A 22,122-nucleotide genomic window follows, 5' to 3' on the forward strand; every position below is an offset into this window, starting at 1 on the left:
CTTTTTACACAATTATTTTTTGGTTTTCTGACTCCCTTCTGCACAGGACCCTATACACACAGTGGCATGTCGGTGTTTTTGAACATACTTGCAAATATTGTTGCTTTGACCGGTGTCATATGTTGTCGAATATTCATGTCATAAGTGGGGCCACATTGCAAGTTAGTTTACATTTTATACCATTGAACGAGATGCCTTCTACTAGATGAATTAACAGGACGGTTTCAACTGTGTAACGCAATGTTCAGCAATAGCTGTTTAGGCGTTTAGTTTTGGGGGTATATTCCTGGCGCACTGGTGTAGTGGCCAAGTGATGCAACCCTGCACTGGCAGGCAGCTGTTCCAAACAGAGCCACCAGTAACTTTATGCGACCCAGGTCAACCGTGAAATAAGGTTACGTGACATAAGGTTATGTGACATAAGGTTACGTGACATAAGGTTACGTGACATTAAGGTAACGCGACATAATGTCACGTGACTGCGGCATTAACACACCCACCGGTTACGCTGACGACGACGACGATGAGAAAACCAGGGGCGGGCGCCTAATAGCTATCACTGTAAAACAAAAATTTGGTATACGTGTATTTGAGCAAGGGAATAATGGTCAGCTTTGTTTCCAGTCAGCATTGTCGGACAAAGAAAAAAAATAACTTGCCCATGTAACCGCGTTTAAAAGCTGTGGCTTTTGTGTCTCATCTGGTGTTTTTGTCAAATCTTTCGTAGATGGCACTACAGCAGCACTTGTATTCAGTTTTATTTGCTTACTGTGAAGCAGCTAAGAAGTCATTGTATAGCATGTTATCCTCAAGTGCAGTAAATGAAAAATAAATGCTCAATATTCTTTGAGCAATGTTTGTGCAGTGAGTGTATTAATGTGAGTGAACGCAGCGGTGGGTAATAGCACATTGCTCTTATCACACACAGATCTGGGTGTGGGTTTCAGTGCCCCCTTTTTTTATTTTTTTTTTTCCAGAATGAACTGGATGACCTCATTGCCTCTGAATGCTTGTTCTGTGGCGAGATAGCAATAAGGTAAGTGTGACTGGACTTTAATTTCACTGAGCAATTACGCTTTACATCTAATTCCATAGAGGGCCGGGCTGAGCCCGGCATTTGCCTGGCATACTGCTTCATATATGTTTAGCCTAAGGGCCATGCATGAAGCTCCATGAATTATGCAGTATTATTAAGCGATTGTTGACAGTAGGTGTGATGCTTTTAAACTGAGAGAGAAATCTTGCTGCAACTCTTTGGCATGCCGATAATTGCAATACCTAAGGAAGTCCCAAGTGCTTGCTATTTATAACCTTTCATGTTGGCTTAGTTTTCATGTTATCTAGAGTCTGGTTATAGCAGTCCCTGCTACAACTGTTTTCTGCAGTTATTCCCCTCGTTTTTTTTTTGTTATCCAGTAAAATTCTTTCATAAATATAGCATGTTGCGACTTTTGTTCTTTGCTACGTTCCTTTCTCAAATTTAAGCTTAAATTATTTTGTTGTCAATTTTTCTTCAAGTTATTACAAGCGAAAATTTCCTGCAGTCTTTATTTATCCTTTGCAAATTTGGTTTTAAAAATTTGATCTTCAGTACAGTGGGATCTTGAAAATTTGAACTCTTTTGATACGAACATCTGGTTTGTTTGAAGTGGCTCTTTTATCCCGGCAGCATCAAGTATAATAAAAAAAACTCCTCTTAGTTCGAACACTGTTTCATTCTAAAATTTTCAGTCCACTTACAGTTAAAATTATCAAGTGACAACTGTATTACTTGATCTTTTTTTTTTCACGAACAGTAAATTCCTCTGTTCACTGGCCCCATGTGCAAAACAGAATTCAATGCGTGATCCGAAAGCAACTTCTAAACCAGAAATTTTTGTCTTGAGGCATACCTTCACTTTAAAGTATAAAGTAACGGTTGCTTGACTTTTGGATTTAAATGCAGGCTTAAATGCCTTGTTCCAACTAAGCTACTGGCTACATTTTCTCATCGAGGTCATGTCATAGTAGCCGATTTTATTTGAAGGTATTTCCAATTCTTGCAGGTATTGCAGGTACTCTGCAAATTGCAGGTATTCTGCAATTTCCCGACCTTTTAAATATAAATATGCGCACATTCTTGCTTGAAGCAGCAGCACCAAACCTAACGCTCTAAAATTTCTAGTGCAAGACATGGTGGCGCCATCTCTTTGTAGTAATATGAAGCGCCCACCGCGTTTTACCCTCCTAGTGACAGATGGCGCCACAGCTCTTTCCGCACACACACACACACGCGCAAAAATAGTCCGCGTGTTTACATTGTGGCAGTCCACAGCGTACTTATTTGGACAAAGTGAGTAAGTATACTGCAACCAAGTCAGAGTTGATTAAAACTTGCCATCAAATATCGCCTTTATGTTTAATTTTGAGCGCATAGCATCAGTCGCGTTAGCCCTTTAGCCTTTCTTCAAAAGCGATCGATGCAGCAGTGGGCATCTTACTTTAGCTTTGGTAACCGTCCCATGTTTATATGGAGCAAAAAAAAAAAGGGGGGGGGGGACCTGCGCTTATTAGTGAAAGTGAGAGAGACACCCATATCCTCTCATTATGTCCCCTCACCTCTTTTATTTAATAATAATAATTGGTTTTGGGGGAAAGGAAATGCGTAGTATTTGTCTCATATCGTTGGACGGGACACTTGAACCCCCACTGTAAGGGAAGGGATAAAGGAGAGAGTGAAAGAAGAAAGGAAGAGAGAGATTCCCTAGTGGAGGGCTCCGGAATAATTTCGACCACCTGGAGATCTTTAACATGCACTGACATGGCACAGCACACGGACGCCTCAGCGTTTTGCCTCCATAAAAACGCAGCCGCCGCGGTTGGGTTTGAAGAACTCCGGATCAGTAGCCGAGCGCCCTAACCACTGAGCCACCGCGGCAGGTACCTCTTTTATTTCATTTCTCAATTCTGCCTGGTATCTTATTTCCGCTGCCCCAGCTAGCTCAGGTGCTCCAGTATCGATGGCTATAGCCGGGTATAGCAAAAATCATGTCCTTCATTTTTATTATTATTTTAGAGATGAAAATTGGTCTTTGAGGAAAGGAAATAGCGCTGTAACTGACTTGCATATATTGATGAACACCCGAACCGCGCCGTAAGGAAAGGGAAAAGGAGGGAGTGAAAAAAGAAAGGGGCGGTCGGTAGTGGAGGGCTCGGGAATTGTTTTTGAGGAAAGGAAAGGCGCAGTTAACTGTCTTTAACGGTGGACACCTCAACTGTGCCGTGAGGGTGGGGGAGAAAGGTAGGAATGAAAGACGAAAGAGAGAAAGAGGTGCCGTAGTGGAGTGCTCCGGAATAATTTCTACCACCGGGGTGGGGGGACGTGCACTGACATCGCGTGGTACACGGGCGTCTTAACGTTTGCCCTGCATCGAAACTCTGCTAAATAGCAGACGACGCATCTCTCTCTTTATGGGCATCTGATGAGCAGACTAAGCATTTTATACAATTATATGCTATTGTTAGCGTCTATAGTTTATTACATAATAGCACGAGTTTAAGAATACGAGCTCTATGTGCGCAGCCGCCCGTACCGTTGACGCCTGCTCCAGTCACTCACTGCACATAATTATTGCAGCTGAATTGTTTATTTAAATTAGCCTCGGCTGTAATGGGAGTATATAATGGCTGATTGTCATAACATTTTATCATTTCTGAATGTTAGTGCTGTCGTAATGCAAAATTTTAAGATTAAACTTTTTGGGTGAGTTGGTTGCTATCGTCGCACGCCGAAACCGAAACTAATCGACGATCTGCGCGCGGAGGCCGCATTGATTATTATTATTATTATTGACTTTGTGTGTGGCGTCGTTGGCAAGCGTTTGCATTGAGTCATTTTCCGTATCGTTTTGGGGGAAAACGAGGCCGAACACCGTTCATCTGCGGTTGGGTCATTGTTTGCCTCCTGACGATCGCCTGCGGTGGAATTTCGTGACCTGCATATCTATGTGGCTTTTCTTTCGTGTCATTGTGCCAACGTTTTGCTTTTTTTTTTCGTTCAGGTCTGTGGATGAACCGTTCATCAATCCAGAGGATTACGAGGAAGTGATGAATGACTGGCGGTGATGGGGTATTGTGAAACGCCGAACGGGATCGAGAAGCCACCTACATATACCTGTCTGTATATAGAAATCGAACAGAGCCGTTTGCTCTTATAAGTTAATAAAAAAAGTCGAATATATAAATATACACTGTGCTTGTAGCGCTTCGTTTCGCAGTCGTCGTTTTATAGCTGTTGCTGCGTGGTAGCGGCTCATGTTTGAGGCAACTGAAATCGACTTGGAGAGCGCATGAAATGGATGCTGTTCAACAGTATTCTCATCAAAAAACATCGTTCTACTTGTTAAACGCACGGCAGCGTTGCTGGTTTGATTTAACGATACTGGAAAGGTGTTTTGTCGATATTTGTCTCTCCGTGGAGTCCACGACCGTTTGCATTCCTGGCACGACATGCAACTGCATTACACGAAAACACGCTGACGCCAAAAGGGTGAAAGTCACGAAACGGCTAATCCTCCAAGGACCGCCAAGTTTACCACCGTCTTTTAGAATTCGAAACTGCGTCGGAACTTATCTCTGACGAAATCGGAGGCTCGTATGAAGATTTCGTTTCTTCGCTTAAGCTAGGCGGGCCCTGCTTCCCCATGAATAAGTAACGTGTGGTCATTGGTAAACATAGCTTTTCTGCATTTTTCAAGGCTGCGCGAAAGTAATAAGCGCGGTGCCAAGTTTCAAGCACACGCGTAGAGGTAGAGGTACTAAGGGCTAAGGACATGAACAACAAAAAAAAATGTTGCGAAACATGACGCATCCGTAATGACCTCTTCCGCGCGCTCCTCCGTTCCGCACCGTTGCGGTGCTGGCAACAATCCGGCCGGCTGCTCATCAAAAATGGCGGCGCCTACGCCGTTGCTCGTCCGATGTTTTCCTCGTTTGGGCACTCGCTCGCGGCGGGTCAGCGCACGCCCAGTCGTTTTCGGCACAGTCTGGTAGAGAGGACGCCGCGTCAGAAGTCTCCTTCGTCGTGACACCAGTGCTCCTGCGGTCGCCTGAAAAAGCCGACGAAAAAGCCCGGAACGGAGTCGGTCGACACCTGCAGCATCGCTAGCATCGCTTCGAGTGTGTGGAGCGCCATAGGAACGCACACCGTCGGCGTTTGATGTGCCAGCGGAACGCGTAGTCGTCGTTACGCCATAGCCAGAGCAGCTGCGGGCGAGCAGCGCATCCCCTCTCCATCCGTGCGGCCTCCTCGCTTGCATTCCGCGCCTAAATAGCGTAACCCGAGGAGATGTCATCGATACGGGGGTTCCCTCCGTGGCTCGCGTCCAAACCTTGTAGGTGCCACGCATCGTCGCCGCATCGCCACCACCGGTGCCTGACCTCTCGTCTTGTGCAAGCGGCGGGCGCGAGTTTTGCTTGTGATCGCTTGGCCGCTCTATCCGCAACTCGCGACAGCGCCCGCTCCTAAATTGCTTCCCCCCCCCCCCCCCCCAACTGTCGTTGTGTGTGCGCTGGTCCGTTCTCATCGTTGGTGCTGGGGCAGCTGGGGTCTACTTCCTGATAGCGCCCCTGACGGCCCGGAAAAGGCGGGCAGGAAGGGAGCAGCGGGCTTCGTAGTGCTTCCGACCGACAGTGCTTTTTTTTTCTTTGTTTTGCGCCACCGTCCTCCGACGCCTGAGAAGAAGACCCGTCTGTGCGGCAAGCTTCACAGGGGTGAGAGAGAGGCGAGAAAAAAAAAAAAAAAGCCGGAGGAATACTCGGACAAGCATGTAACACGCATCACGTCACCGTCTTCCCCGGAGCCGACGTCTCGACTGCACAAACAAAGCGGTGAGTCGTTGCTCGTGCTTTTCTTCTCTTGTAAACACCAAAGCGTGCGGCGCGGTAATTTTTTTCTTGCTTTCGTTTTGTTTTAAGCCTGCTTGTTGGCTCGCGCGCTTGCGTTTGCAAGGTGCTTCATCTGCCAAGGTTTTGAAACGAGCAGAAGAGAAAGCGTTGTGTAGCTGGCGGGTTGAGGTCATCAGCGCTTGGGGGCAGGCAGGCGATGCGCTTTTGACAGCTGACCGGAGCCACCCCCTCTTCTCTCTTGCTTCGTGAACTCGGTCGGATGTCGGTAGCGCGTTTACGGGGGCATGCATGCACGTCTGGCGCACGGTTAGGAAAAAAAAAAAAAATTGCGTGTCGCGGTGTTTGCTGGAGGAGGAGGAGAGAAACGTGTTCGTCACAGATAAGCCTTATCCGGCTCCGTGCGTGCGTGCGTGGCGTGTACTAGCGGCGCGTTGCCATCGCAACGGCAACCGAACCCGGATAACAGTTTTGCAGGGAGTTCTTTGCCGTGGATTCTGGCTGCTGTGCTAGGCGCGCCGCTACCTGTCTCTTGTGGAAATGACGTGTTTAGCCAACTGCCGTCATTGATAACGTTCAGGTGGGTGTTAGCGCGCGCGCGGCACCTTACGCACCGGCGGCAGCGGAGAGCTTCGGACGTAGGATTGCTGAACGGTAGGGGACCGTAGATTCTGCTTTTCCTTTTCCCGTGATTTCATTCGCGCGGGAGCTCTTTTTGTGTCGTTCACGTGCAAGCGCGTGCGATGTCTTGCTTTTCACCGATTGGTGCTGATAACTCATCGATAACTTGAGCGTGACGTCGGCGCGAACACGCGCTTAGCTGAGTGACGTAGTTTAGCTCACTTTTCATGGCTGAATGTACATTAATCGCTGGATGAATTTAAGGCAGCTGTGCTTAGTCATTTGCTACAGCCTGCTTGTTGTTGGTTTTTGACAGTTTTGTCTCCTGTCAGCATTATTAATTCACTTGAGTATCGTTGTGACAGATATGTTTTCTATAGACACCACGTGCGCTTTCTGGCTCGCAAAAACATTTCCCCTCGAGTTGTTACCCATGCACACGCGCTGTAGTATCTACCAATGCATGCGTATACAACTAAGTGAATTAAGTGGCTATGAGAAACGGTTTATGGTTTGGTTTATGGGGGTTTAACGTCCCAAAGCGACTCAGGCTCTGAGGGACGCCGTAGTGAATGGCACCGGAAATTTAGACCACCTGGGGTTCTTTAACGTGCATTGACATCGCACAGTACATGAGCCTCTAGAATTTCGCCTCCATCGAAATTCGACCGCCGCGGCCGGGATCGAACCCGCGTCTTTCGGGTCAGCAGCCAAGCGCCATAACCACTGAGCCACCGCGGCGGCACCGGCTATGAGGAACGACATATGAGCGCTCCCTGCTCCTTGGCTGAAAAAAACAAAAAAAAAAACTAGCTCCGAGTATTATTTCATGTCAGCTAGCAATGCCGCTGGCTTTGAATGAGGCTGGATCTCTACTGAAAACGCGTTTTTTTTTTCTGTTCCCTGCGTTCTTGCAACTGTACTGCAGGAACAAAGAACACTTGAAAACAATTTTCAAAATTGCAACAATGTTGTGCGTTTTTTAAATTTTATATTCTATTAAGCAGTATGGGACTAGTAAAGTACGCTAACGCTTGTCGAGGCAGCAAGAAAAAATACACCTTTCTTTAGCTCCACTGCTAATTTGGCAGCTTACCCAGTTTCGATAATAAAGAAGAAATAATTTTACGCTGGAATGACATGTGTAAGAGTAACACCATAAATTTCAGTTGGCTCCACCCGTACATGTTGTGCGCACCTCCTTTGTTCAAAAGCTGTTTATCCTAAGCTAGCTAGTTGAATTCAGCTAACATTTTCATTACTAATAGATTTGTGGAACTGAACTAGGTGGCCTAAATGGACTGAATTGTTTCTGAAACCTGTTACCTTGATAAGTCTTTGTGTCATACACAATAGAATCTCCTCTGTACTTTTTTCGTCGCCCAGAGAAACAGACTAAGCTATCTCCACTTGCCGATCTGCAGCTGTTTGACCAAGCTTTGACAACCGCAGCAGTTGCTTTTGCACGACTCTGTCATAGTGTGTTGGAAGTGATAGTTGCGAGTCATCTGTCACTGTGCAATTTTCCAAAAGCCCTATCTACAGCCACTACATGCTGGTTATTCTTTTATTTTTTTATTCACATCAATAGATTTGGGAAATGCGTTGTTACGCAGAAGCATATCCTGTGTGGAGGGAGGGGCGTGTGTTAATGCGTGGAGGAAATGGAGGCATTTCCTGCTTTCCTTGCACATTCTTCTCCTTGTCTTTTTTTTCTTTTTTCCTGTTTTTCCCCTGTCCAGGCAGCAACTTATCATTTCCTCTGTGGTAGCCGTGCTTCCATCTAGCTGGAATGGTGCATACAGTGGAGGGGGATACCGAAGGAAATGAGGTTTTGTGCCTTTCAGGGAGTGGCATTGCATGTTGGTAGAAGTAGGTTTGTGGTTTTATGGGATTTAATGTCCCCAAGCGACTCAGACTTCGAGGGATTCTGTAGCGGGAGGTTCCGGATAATTTCGACCACATGGGGTTCTTTAACGTGCACTGACATCGCACAGTACATGGGCCTCTAGCATTCTGCCTGCATCGAAATGCCGAGGCCAGGTTTGAACACGAATCATTCGGGTGAGAAACCCAGCGCCATAACCAATGAATCACCGTGGCGTTTCGATCGTAGTAGGAATTGCACTGGTTACATTTTATTGAGCCTTACTTATGAAGATAATCATATTGGTTGCCAAAAAGGCTCTTGTTTCATTCTGTGCAGCACAACTGTTTAAGACTGGTTTACCGTACCGTGTTATATAGATTATGTAAAAAGAGTAACAGCTGGAAGTGGAAGATGGTAAACCAAGTTAACAGGATGACAGGGCAAGTAGAGTGTGCTTAAAGGGAAACAGCTGCTGTAACCCAAATGTAAAAGCATGTTAACTTATAGGGCTACAAGTTCTTGACGCTCTTAACAACTACTTCATTCCAAATTGTGATGGTTAGCCAGCATCCACCACCACATCAGTTTTCTTGTGAAGTGCCTGGTTCGGGTGTAGTAATTAAGTCTTTGGCACTCTTATAGTAACTGCACCTGCCAAAAGAATTTGCGTAAAGATTATGATCTCTTGATGTACCGTGGGGTGATGGTAATGTTGGGTAGGTTACTGTTTATGTTGAGGTGGAGTAGAACTTTGGAGATGTGATTAGCTTAATGGCACGGTTCATGATTTGCCTTCATTTTTGTCATACGAGTCACTTGTGTGGCTAAGCGCATGGAAGGAAAAGGCAGTAATATAATCATCGGAAGAAAATAAATGGCTGAAAGGGACAGTAAAGATGGTTTTATGCGGCATGGGTTTAACCACAAAACATAATTTTTGTGTCTCTAGGTCATTTTGAGTACATTTTGCTCAAGTCCTGGCAGATTTTTTGCGGTAAAGCACTTTTGAAGTAGTACATCTCTATTTTGTTGCAGTGGGTGATGTTCGTAGCATCACTGTATTACACCAAACAGAGAAAGCATAACCGAAACTATCCGCTGGAAGTAACGGCAGTGGCTTTGTTTTTCACGTTAAAGACTTTTTGGCGAGAGATATGAGTGAAAGTAGGACGACAGTTTTTCAGAAAAAGTATTGTGAAAAATGTCTGTACTGATGCTAAGTGCAGAGAGTAAAAAATATTGAGGTGTCAAGCCTGAGGTATTGCATGGCACAGCAGTAGTTAGCACTATGGGATAGTTATGAAGAAAATGTTCTCTATATATGAGAATAGTGCTGCCAAGTACACATTGACTGTCAAGTGCACAAATGCTATGTCAGGCCATTGATAAAGCAGCAATATTGTGTTGCTTTCAGAATTGCAGCCTTGTGTTTGTAGCCTTTACACTTGTAATCATTTGTCATTAAGCATTTGGAAGGCAGAGTAGCTGTGAGCAACATATATATCAGTGCCTGAAATACCCTTGAAGTAGAATATTGCACAAGGATCATTGTCTAGGGGTTGGACGTTTTGGCTCTTAATTGTTTTTTGAAAATTCGGACTTTTTTCAGTGTTTATTTCAGAGCAGATTTTTTTTGTTGTGAATAAGTATTATTTTCTGCAGTTGAGTTACTGTTATTTTTTTTTTCCCCCCAAGTGATGTAATTTTGTACTCCTGTACAGCCAAAAGTCAAGAGTATATCTTTCCCTTTTTGTCAGCGCATCCAGTCGATTTACTCATAATGTAAGCAGAAATGTTCGTGGTAGGAAGTGCTATTGCCATTAAAAGAAAAAAGTTACTGAGGCTAAAGAGTGGAACCGTAGTACAAAAAAAGAAGTTTAGTTCTTAAAACCGGGCTACCATTTGTCATGAGTTGTTGCCCTGTGTTGAGCGAGGGGGTGGTGCATCAATCAGTCTGTTAACTGCAGCAATGGAACTGCCCCCGAATCATCACAGTAATCAGAGCATGACACTTTTTTGTCACGTTTATGCATGGTGTCAGGCCAGCGTCCTTACATGCAACTTGGCGACAGCACTTCTGGGCAATGGAGGGGCGGAGCATTCATAAGTTATTCCGCCAAATAGTTGTTGCATGATGGTGCACCTGGCAGCCTCGCACATTCCCCTCTTCATGGTACCTTCACACTGTCCATGGGTCAGCTAGCACCATCTGTCAAAGCTTGTAACTGGACGATGCCTAGCAAATACATTGTAATCGAGAAAATGTTTTTTTCTTCTTGATGTTGAACGTTGAAAATTGGCAGTTTTGTTAGATGTATGCTTTAAATAATGAATATTGACGTTATACTATGTTTAAGAGAAAACTAATAACTGTAAAGGTGGCTGGATGCTACTCAAGAAAAAAATGCCGTGTTCCGGCTATGCAGCTCCACTTTATCGCCAGAAAAGTTGTTGGGGAGTATAGGAGATGACATCTGGCAAGAAGGTAAAGCCTCGAGGTCTGGAGGGGCACGTAAAATAGTGGAGCAATGCCGCAAAACGTGCGAACTGTCCTATTTAATTTAATCCAACGGTAGCATTGTCATACTGCGTGCCTGGATTCTGCGCTTTAATATTCTCCTTTGAATGTGTGCAACTCCTTTGCTGTAGCCAGCTAGCTGTGTCATGCATGTTAAGAGTATTGACCTTTTTTGGTTAGAACCGAACTTAGATAATTGGATTGACATACTGTGCTTTTCTGTTTAAACCAAAAAGTCCAACCACAGTTACATCACACGGTGTGGATTACATGGTACATTGCATAAGCACATTATGGGAAAGGCTGGGCAGGCACAGAAAGGTGTTTTTCTGTTTATGAAATGTTGTCTGAGCATTATACCCTCTGTGTGGGGTATGTTGTTTCCACTGTACATTCTGCAGCAAAATTTTAGGGGTGCGTATGCTTGGACACAAATTTATTGTACTGCTGCCTTACAATGCCGTTTCTTGGCAGATACCAGGCAATTGGAGCATGCAAGTCCCTTCACACTTTCGTGCATTTTAGATCATTGGCTTGCGTGATTACATCTAAGTAAATTTTTTTTTTCCTTCCACACACTCTGACGTTGTGAACCTTGGCTGCTGACAGCTGCAGTATTAGAGGGTGTACACAGCCAGAAACAGAGAAAGGGCACAACTTACTGACCTCTGTTTCGACCCTGCCGTTTACAGCACATAGTGACGCACAACTTGGTTAGCAAGCATACATCAGCTTGCTAGCCAGTCAGCGTCAACTTACGAATCAACATGTGAGCAAGCTCGTATGTTTGTTCTATTGTGCCGAAAGCTTGATTCTCATGCGGATCGTGTTGCAGAGTGGCAGTGTAAACGCAGTCCCTGTGGATATGTCGTCAGCAGTGCACTACTATCTGTTCTTTGGGGCTAGCTGCAAGCAAACACACTGCTGTCTGTTTGCATGATAAGCTCTTCCTGTGTGACTGCAGTGTGCATATGTTTCCTGGATAAGTTGTATGGCTTGCCTTTAAAGGTGCGGCTCACCCAGAGAAAAGGGCATTCATAATGTCAGCCTTTCCTGGAGGGGGTATAGGGCCTGCTTGCTGGCTTGATCTGCTATCAGAATGCCATTTGCACTGCATGTGTTGTATGCCCTGTTGCTTGGCCCTTATCTGTCGTGGAGAACACTGCTTTCAGATTTAACTGTTTTTTTGGTGGATTTCGATAAACATTTTTTTCTATGTCAGTAATGCTTTCAAACTTAAGTGTACAAAATTTCAGCCTTATATACATGAATTTTGTTTTGCAAGTTTTTTTTTCTTTTCGACACCTTGTGGAAAGCTTGCGGACTCGACATAATGTAGAAGACTGTTTCAGTGGTCACTGGATTTCTGAATGCAATAATGTGCGGGATGACAATTTGATATTTTTATTCAACGCGTTTTTTTGTTTCCATTTTACAAAGCAGTTGTCCTAGACATGTATAAATTACAAACAAGATGTTGCACAAAAACCTGCGATTTATCAAAATGAAAAACTGATTTTCACTGCATGTAGTGGAATTCTACGAGTACAACAAAACTGAGTCAAAACAGACAAAACGGTCGTGAAGAAATCTGTTCCACAAGGTGTGCACCTAGTCTGAAAAACGGGAACGGAAGAAAGTGCCGATTTTTCAATAATTTTACCAATGTGTACAGTGCCACCGCGGTCCATGAAACAGTTTTTTTAGAGTACTTCCCAGTGGATTTCAGCAGTGAAACTTTGGGGCAGCATAGCATATAAAATGAGGCATGCGAACGTATACAATGATTTTCAAGAAATAAATATTTTCTTAGCCGATTTTCGCGATTTGAAAGTCATGTCTCCTCTGAAGTGCCGCATTTCGGCAGCAAAGCAAAGCGTGATAGAAGTACTAATGCAGCTTATGTGGTGCGTTTGAAAGATTGAATTGTAAATGTCTGTCCTGCCTTTTGTGCGTCATTTGTCACTTGAGAGTTTCAGAACGGAATCTTGTTAATTTGTTTGTTGTGCCTGAGAACGTTAACCTTCGTTGCTTCAGTTACAAAAACAACCCTGATGTCAACTTGGGCTATTTGTCGGCTGTAGCATTTGCTTTCCTTTCCACCCACGATAGGCGTTCATTGTTTCGCAGTCTTTATATCACAGCTATAATGTAGATACCTAACTGAAAACTACAACTACACTAGCTCCTATATTTTGTGTTTCAAACATAGTCAGCTGTTTAGATTCTATTTAGTGTGCCTCTGAGTTCCTTGGGCTGTCTGCACCCAAAAAGTTTGGTATCTCTTGATTGAGGGTTTTGGGTTTGAGAGGTGTTAAAGACCTATATCTGTGCTATGTGCAATTTTTTAGAAAGACCTTAAGTTCAAAAGCCTTTGGAGCACTCGCATGATGCGGTATCATGCCCTAGCGTTTGTCCAGCATTTCTGGAGCACTGACATTTAACAATACTACTTTGTGTTGTCATGTTATCAGGTTATCAGTCTGCAGCTGGTAAAGTAAGCAAATTGATAGATGCCAGGCTGTTGCAAGACACTGTAGTTAGAAGAGGTAGCCTATCCTTTACGACAAACATTAAGCCTAGTTTTTTGTTAAACTGCATGACCTGGAGGGATGTTTATGCAGGGTGTCCCAGCTAATTTTAGCCGGGGTTTAAAAATACGCCGATGCACTCTAAGACGACGCGACCAAATGCATGCTGCTGGCTATTGTATAAAGGAGCTCGCATTATTTTTGTATTGTGATTAATTGTATAATTAGTCTTTATTAGTTAACCAACCTCGCAAGCAACGGTGATAGACGAAAAAGGTCAATGAGAAAGTTGTAGAACGGTCCACGAAACTTCCGTTTGTACAGTTTTAACCCCCCATCTGTTACGCATCAGCTTTTTTATCCACTCGCTGCAAATGCATGCAAAATACAAAAAATACCACGTGACATTCCTCTTGCATGTCGCGATTGCAGTGCTCTCAAACGTTATGTATAGGAACTAACAGATCATTTAGCCCGATGCGTTGCTCCTTAAAAGGCGGCAGGACAGCAACGCTGCAGCTGGCTGTGCGATTTACCCCAGCGCCCTCGCGGCGATTGATAGCGACAAGCAGACACAGTCCTTATCTCTTGCGCTCCCGTAATCGCACAGCCAGCGGGTGCGTCGGAGCCCTCTCACCTTTTAAGCAGCAGCACGCCCGGCTAGATGAGCTGTTTGTTTGTTGAGCAGAACGTTTGAGAGCGCTGTAATCGTGGTATGCAAGTGGACATGTTACGTGGTATTTTTTGTATTTCGCAGGAATCTGCAGAAACCAAAAAAAAGCCGGTATGTAATGGATGGAAAGTTAGACACTGTTCAATGGGACGTTTCGCGGAGCGTTCTACAACTTTCTCATTGGACTTTCTCGCCTATCTTTGTTGCTTACGAAGTTAATTAATCTCGAATAATTATGGTGTTAAGCCCAATACAAAAGTAATGTGAGTTGTTCCATAGAATAGCCAGCAACATGCATTTGGTCGAGTCGTCTTAGAGCGCCGCAGCATATTTTAAAACCCTGGCTAAAGATAGCTGGGACACCCTGTATATTTTCCCATAGACTGAGCAAAAAAAATGTTAATGTAATATAAACCGTTTAACATGCAAACAATTGTGGTGCCACACTAGCATTTTGCATCTTCGCATGATCAGTGAATTCATTGAAGAGGTCGGCTAGTGAGAACCGTAGAGAGAACACTTCAGTGGGTTTGTGTGTTCAGGAACTATTGCAGCCTAGCAAACAGCAGTGGTGGATTCCCGATGGCTTTGCATGTCTCTTGTGACTAGGCACATTCTGGTGTCCAAAACACCATTAATTAATTTATTAATTTTTTTTCAGGAGCAGGATAGTTACAGGTATCTTCATTGAAAACTGGACAGCCGTGTTCCCGTGTGACAAAGTAACAGTTCATGTAGAAAACGCTGAAACTCACAACTTCATTATTAGTTAATGGAAGCATTGAGTTGAATTTTTTAGAGCAATGTTGAGAGCAGTTAGCAAATCGAGTTTACTATATTACCGCGAAAGTGATGTCACACAGCGTGATAAGTTAGCACCTAATTTCGGTTGAACTTCTGATAAGCAAAACGGTATGCCGCCCTGTCATGTGTGTATTACAGAGAGCCACTTCGTTTTACAGACGATAGAAAAACAAAAAAGAACAAAAAGTGAGACCATGTACTTGCACAGAGAAAAATGGCACACAGCTTTTATGCAGCATTTTCTCGTCCAATGTTCACTTGCCCTTGCGATCCACCGATAGTGTGTGCAGTGTTTGACAAGTTCTTAATCTCTGCCTTCTTGGCTCTTGTTCCTCTATCCCTGCATTTAGATACGCCAAAGAGCTGGATGCTATCGCATGCTGTATGTCGCATTATCTCCCCACATGCCCATGACCCTTGTACAGCTGGTCTGTCTGCAATCTTGTGTGTTCCCGTTTTAGGGCTCTATCTTCACTTGCGCATTGTCCGAGCAGATACCTGCAGTTAACGTTGTGTTTCACAGGGCATTCGTGCACGCGTCACTTTGGCAGCAGGTAGTGTCTTGCAGCTCTTGGAGCCATCTTGCACCTTGCGAGCCTTCGGGTGTAACTTTTTGCGGCGCTCGTAGTCTTGCCTTGGGACCTCTGTGCTGAGTGGCCCTGTGCATCACCTTTTTGCTTGTGAGTTTATGTGCAAGCGGGGGATCAGCTGATGTCTTGCCTTTGAACCGCGGATGTTGGCTGAAAAGTGAGCTTTAATTTTTTTTTTGCATTCTAGATAGCTTCGTTTTCATTTGTACAAGCTGCCTTAGTGTCAAATCGTTGCCCTGTTAGATTTGCTTCTGGGAGCTGGCAGACTGCCCCTTTCTTTCGATAAAATTTTTCATTTGATAAGGGAAGGCCAGGGAAAAAAAGAGAAAAAAATTAGGGGCGATGAATTGTATTGGTGCAGTGGAAATGCAGCAACATTTTTCTTCCAATTCTGATTCTATTCTTATTCCATTTTAACTTGTAATTGCTTCTTTTATTCATTTTTGCTGAGTCATTCTTAGTCATCCCTCTCCCCCTCTCCCTTTACTAGTGGAGCGGGGAAGAAGGGAGGGGAGAGGTGGTATTGGCAGTAAGGGAAATCCCCCTGACACCACAAACATATGCTGACATCAGACAGTTTTCACCTTTGTGGCACTCCTAATGCTGTCATATTAAAAATTTATATAAAGCGGTGACGGGAGTAATAAAGTGATAACAGGGAAAACTGCTTGCGTTTATGCATTTTTGTTATTTTGTAGCTAGCTGGCTTTGAGGCTGCTGTTTTTGTTTAACATTCAGGCTATTTGTTCTTACATCAGTACCTTGGTTTCATTTGACATGTCAGCAACACAGCAGTGATCAGATAGTTTTCACCTTTCTTTTTTGTTGTTCTGTTAAGAGATGCAACACTAACAATTCACTAACTTTAAAAGAATGAAGGACTGGGCAATTTGGAATGCGTTAACATTATGCTTATGACTGCAACATCTCGTTATCCATTCTTTTTGTAATGTGTGTGACTGAGTGTAGCAAGATGCTAAAGCTAAGCATCTACAGTGGAATTTGTCACATCATTGTGACTTCACAGTATGAAAATTGGTTTCTGAGGAAAGGAAATGGCACAGTATCTGTCTCACATTGCAGACACCCATAAGGCAAGGGATAAAGGAGGGAGTGAAAGAAGAGGTGCCATAGTGGAGGTCTCTGGAATAATTTCGTCCACCTGGGTATCTTTAGCATGCACTGACATTGCACAGCACAGGGACGCCTTTTTGCGTTTCACCTCCATGGAGTTCGAACCTGGGAACTCTGGCTCAGTAGCCGAGCGCCGTAACCACTCAGCCACCGCGGTCGGTACTTCAGTTATCTATTTTAGGTTTCTGAACAATGTTGGAACAATTGTTAAGTCAGCTGGAACACATTGGTTCTGTTGCACAGTTCTGTAGGAGTGTGGCAATTACCTCTTCCCCTCTCCAAATTTTATTTTTTATTGTGCTCTGCTTTTGAGCGCCCCAATGTTTTCGTTCATTCGTTGGAGAGTGCCCTACTGCAGTGGCGCAGCGGTGAGGGCGCTAGATTGCTGAGCCGATGACATAGGTTCGATCCCGGCCGCGTTTCAATGGAGGCGAAACGCAAAAGGCGCCCATGTACTACGCGATGTGGGTGCTGTGGGTGCGCATTAAAGAACCCCAAGTGGTTGAAATTAATTCAGAGCCCTCCACTACACTATCTGTCAGCCCATGTTGCTTTTGTGCATTAAGCCTCATATACAAAACAAAATACAACTTTTACTGGAGAGTGTTTGGGCTTGTGTGGATTTATTTTACCAACAGTGCAGTGTATGTGCCGCAATTCTTGCTAATACTCATTGACAAAACTAAAGTTTTCTCTTTAAGACATGATTTTGAAATGAGTAGCATGCTTGACAAAGTGGAATGGTATAATTGGTTCACCACTTTAGTGCACAAAAGACCGTGTACACCAACAAACAGTACAAGAGCCCCATATCTCTTCTCTGTGCGTGCCAAGTGGGATAATTGGGCTTTACTGAATTGAAATTCCACAATGTGAATTCCAGAAAAAAGTGTTGGACCAACGAATCCTTTTTTGTGTGAAGTGTGGTGATAAGCTGTCTGGGAATGTGGGGCAGTTGGAACAATAGGAGGTGCTGCAATCTACAAGGGAACCCATGCCTTCTGCATGTTTACACAAAGCACCTGAAGTACTGCAGGTCCAATCCTTCTAGATTGAATTCATGGATGTGCGATAACTTGTCTTATCCCTTTTTAACATTACCCCGGTAATTCTTTTGACCTGGGGTTCCTCAGTGCGCATCGACGTCATAAAGCACATGCACGTTTTAGCATTTTTCCCCGTATCATGAGTGAGCCGTTGCAGTGGGTCCTTTTGAATAGCCAGACATCATCTTTTGTTTTTCCAGGGCAGTTATAGACTGGCCAAAGGCAGGAGGGACTGCCAGGTTTTTCATGTCCAGACGCTGATGACACGGCTGTCATGATGGTCATCAAGATGCATCCGGCAGCGTTACTCGCCACCACTTTCGTTCTTCTAGCGGCACCAGCCGTCGTCATGTCGCAGAATGACACCAAGAATGGTGAGTTCTTTAGCCTATTCACACTCTCAAATATGTGCTGACACGGTGTGGTGTATTCGGAGGCATTTATCTTGCTTCAGTTACCTCAGCAGTAATCTAGTTAGTAGTTTGAGCATCTGCTTTGCATGCGGGAGGTGCAGGGTTCGATCCCCAGTGCTGCCGCGTACCCGCCGGTGATACAATGGGTACAAGCTTTCCCCTGGCATGGTGCTCGGCGTCTTTAGGGTGAAATGCTTGGGAAATGGGTCTTTGACCCCACAATGAGTAAATGAAAATGCCTTATGCCATGGCGCTCTTCGGCCACGCATGCCCTTCCGTTATAAAATTAAGTCATCACCTTGCTTCAGTTAAGTGTGTTGTGAACGCAGTTTTGACGAATGAAAATGAAATTAAGTAAATGTCACATTCACGTAATTACATGCAACTGGTGCCGTTACCAAATTGATGCCAAATATATGAGTGCGTTTGCTTTTGCCACATTGAAGGATTTGTGCAACCAGTGCTAATGGGCTGATTTTTGTTTGTTGGTTGTGTTGGTTGTTTGGCTTATATCTTATTTACTTGCATATGCTCAAGTGTGAATTGCTTCAAAGGGCAACTCTTGGGGTAGGGGGGATTCCTGAGTTTGACGCATTTTAGTGGTGCTTCTACTGTAGGTTCTTTTCATTTTTTCTGTTTTCTTTTTTATGCCAGATTTAACAGGGGTGAGGTGTTTTGTTTTGGTGCAGATGGATTCTTAAGTTTCCCCATTTTGCGTCCTCACTGTGGGAAATTTTTGCAGGAAATTGAAGATTTGTGATGCCACGAACCATCTACCCATTTATGTTCACCTTGCTTTTGTTGAGTGAAAGTGATGAGCTTAATTTTGGTCGTCTCAGGCATTGCGTGCATATGGTTATCGCTTATAGGCATGTGTGAGGGTTTCACCGATATGGCTTGTGCAGTCATCTGTTTGTCGTTTTCGTAGCATCATGTGTCGGTCAGTCTAGTTTTTATATCAATGTCCCGTGTTTTGCTGTTTTAAACTAGTTTTGGCCGTTATTTAGAGAACTCTGGCATTGCACCTAGGAGAGAAGTTCAATGGATATAAAATGAGCAGCAGTTCAATGTCGAAAATTCCCTTGATTTGGCCCTGAAGGTTGAGCGAGATGCGGGACACTTTCTGTTTGCCATTTATTTTTAAATTGCCTCTTAAATATCGAGATCTGTTGAGCAAGCTTTTGATGAATTAACTTTTCACTGTATGCATATGGAGTTCACACAGTCTACTTACCAGGCCTTAATCGAATAGGGATTGGACGAACTGAAATGCATGCACATTTTGCACATTGTTGATGTAATTCATGAGGCAATAGCCAATTCCTTAACGTTCACTAAGCATCACTCTCTATGTCAGTATTTTAGTTTTACGAACAGCTCATGCTCGTGAAGAACTCAGCGGTTCATACATGCAATCTCTTTTTGTGAGAGTTGTTCACGACTTGGTGTGGCCCGATAGCAGCGCAGTTACTGGCGTAAGCATTAGGCAGCAAACCTCGTGTCAGATGTACTGCAGGAGTCCATCTGTACTCGCCCCAGTGAACACCTGTACTTGCTCCAGCAGTTCATTTTCTCGCTGTCTTTGTCACTCAAGCCCCAGGATGCCTCAGTCCAGTGGACATCAACTTCACATCAGTGGATCCCAGTAGCTACGACATCCGGTCAGTACGTGTTCCCGAGGCAAGCGGCATGGACCACCTCTACAGCATAGTGACTCACTTTGCTGGACTGGTTGCCAAGCCAGGAGTCCCTGAAGGTGAATGGCTTCTGCTAAATGTCCTTCGCACCCCACGGGAATATAGGCGTGGCTTTAATGCACAAGGAAAGCTTCACATGATGACATGTTTCGTTTCGTCATAAAAAAAATATTGCAATTTTTGAGCTAATGTTGGTGCCTTTTGAGAACTGGGATCACTGCTTTTCTAGGGGATTGTGACACTTCTGATTTGTAATTTGTGCACTCTTATGTCTGCAAGCAGCAGTTGTAAACATTTGCTCCTGAGATTGTTACTAAGCCCATGAAAAAAAAAATAAAATTCTCTTCACTACCACCTCTATGAACTTTTCGATTCTTTATGTGAATTCAATCTGTAAGGAGCACTGCATTAGGAAAAGGCGACCAATAACCTTGTCCTGTCTTCACGGCAAACAGTTTTTAATGATCTTCTGAGAGTGCAGGCCATACCGCAGGCCCATACTGGTCAGCGCATTCATGCTGGAATGATATGTTTTCTTTGTTCTGTTTTGTCCCAGTTGGGCTCATGCAATTCAAGTTGCTTGTCATTCTGATGCTATTGAGAATGTGGCGCCACGGTGCTTTGTTGCTTTTTTTTTCTTTACAAGGGTTGCTGAGCTTATCCTCTCATTTCTTCTTCCTTTTAGAACTGCTGAAAGATGACCAGCTATTCAAGGATCCTGTTCACGTGTTCTGGAACCGTTGGCGAGAGGTTGGTGCTTTTAGTTGTTCTGTCCACTCCATTCCTACTTCTACAACGGCCGTAGTTTGGGCAGAGATATAGGTAGTGTTGATACAAAATGTACCAACACGAAAAAATGCACGATAAAGCTGCAGTTTTTTTTTTTTCACCTAAACACACATATTACAGAGAGTAACTCTTTCTATAAACAAACAGGAGAACGCTTGGTTGAAGCAGTTAGATCTTCATCAGTGTCAAGCTGACAAGGAACTTTTTTGTTATTTCTTTCTTACAGAAATTTGTAATAAAGTTGCTGGAAACCATGCATGAACTGCGCATTTCAAAAACATGTTCTGCCTGCATACTCTTTATCAATGCAGGGGTGGGATTATGGGTAGTTCTAAATGGTGTACTTTGTTTGCAGGTTGAGTTCTAAGATAAGAGAAAGCTTTAGCTTGAGTCGAGCCCTGACTTTTTTTTTTCTAATATATACAAAATGAGAATGCGATTTCATTAAGCAATTTCTTCTCCTTCTGGATGGAATTGATCTTGTTTTTGAAAGAAAAGCTAAATTGTAGTGATCATGGAATCATGACATTGCTGTTTAGGCTTCGTAACAGTTAAGAGTTGCTCTTTTTTGCAAAATTTGAAAACCTTGACGTTTTATTCCGACACTGTTCTGTATGTAGCTTTGTAATTAAAATCGCGCATGTGGTTGTTGTGAGGTGCACCTGTTGGAGTCGACAAACCTGCCATCTTAATTTGCAGCATGCGATTGCAGTTTAAGAGGTTATCAATTACTAGAGATTTGCTGGTGTCTTATTCATCAATTAATTTCACAACCTAGTGGCATTTCAGATGTCACATTTGTTCAGTTTAAATGCTCAAAATGTGTACAATGTTATTTGTGGGCTTCTTTTACAGAGCTACAGCGTAATAAAAACAAAACATCTGTCGGGAAGACTTTAGTTAGTTAGAGCTAGTTGACACACGTAGCTGGAGGAGTGCGAACTAACGCCAGAAAGTGAGGGCAAACCACAAGAGATGCGGCGAGCACTTGTCCTGTCTCGTAGTGTTTCCTTCCCGTTCTCTTGTGCCAGTTTGCACTTCTTCAGACATGTGCGTCTTAACTGACGCAGTATGCATTTTCTGGCTGTTTTGTTACTTGTTTCGTTAATTTATGCAAAATGCCTCCAAAAGCCCTGTGGCGAGTACTGCATATGCACAGATGAGGGTTGGGGACTTGGCAATTCTGGCTTGTTTACTCGACCAAGTTTAAGCCTTTGTTTAAAATATGGCAGATCTTTTCATGTTTGGCATAGGAAATGGTAGGGAAAAGTTGGGCTCTCTATTTTTCCTCTTGGTTGATTGCAGTGCTTTTGTTGTGCCTGCATCATCTGACCTACTTCCTAGCTTAGCTTACGGGAGGCGTGCAGCATTAAGAAATAAATTTATTTGCTTCAGCGTGCACTTAGATGATTTTGGTAGTGCAAGTTCCCCTCTTGAGCAAAGGCTCTCATACTGGGTTTCATAGAACAAACTACATGAGGCTGTACTGGTACGGGCTAGTTGGTTTGACAGAACAGCAAGGAAAGGTGCAAAGATGGGGCAATGAAAGATGA

The 22,122-nt window shown here is 43.9% G+C and overlaps 2 protein-coding genes across 8 annotated transcripts in view; both read left to right on the forward strand.

Annotated features, from left to right (window-relative positions):
• dor (vacuolar protein sorting-associated protein 18 dor) overlaps positions 1-4,223 on the forward strand; it is a 38,144-nt gene extending 33,921 nt beyond the window's left edge. Inside the window, exons 26-27 of the mRNA XM_077633989.1 lie at positions 978-1,036; positions 4,041-4,223. Of these exons, the coding sequence (XP_077490115.1) occupies positions 978-1,036; positions 4,041-4,104 (123 nt within the window). The 3' untranslated portion in view covers positions 4,105-4,223. The remainder of the gene's footprint in view (positions 1-977; positions 1,037-4,040) is intronic.
• Positions 4,224-4,885: 662 nt separating this feature from the next.
• The window catches only part of LOC144101013 (prominin-1-A-like), a 53,394-nt gene continuing 36,157 nt past the window's right edge, over positions 4,886-22,122 (forward strand). For 2 of the 7 annotated variants that reach the window (XM_077633994.1, XM_077633990.1), the window contains exons 1-4: positions 15,512-15,647; positions 17,871-18,044; positions 19,678-19,839; positions 20,466-20,530. In XM_077633994.1, coding sequence (XP_077490120.1) covers positions 17,945-18,044; positions 19,678-19,839; positions 20,466-20,530 — 327 coding nt within the window. In that variant the 5' untranslated portion in view covers positions 15,512-15,647; positions 17,871-17,944. Of the gene's footprint in view, positions 5,869-6,339; positions 6,538-15,438; positions 15,648-17,870; positions 18,045-19,677; positions 19,840-20,465; positions 20,531-22,122 lie in introns of those variants that run through there. The other 5 variants (XM_077633995.1, XM_077633992.1, XM_077633993.1 and 2 more) reach the window with 5 other exon arrangements.

The sequence above is a fragment of the Amblyomma americanum genome, chromosome 8, assembly GCF_052857255.1.
Source record: "Amblyomma americanum isolate KBUSLIRL-KWMA chromosome 8, ASM5285725v1, whole genome shotgun sequence".
In the NCBI taxonomy this organism is placed as follows: domain Eukaryota; kingdom Metazoa; phylum Arthropoda; class Arachnida; order Ixodida; family Ixodidae; genus Amblyomma; species Amblyomma americanum.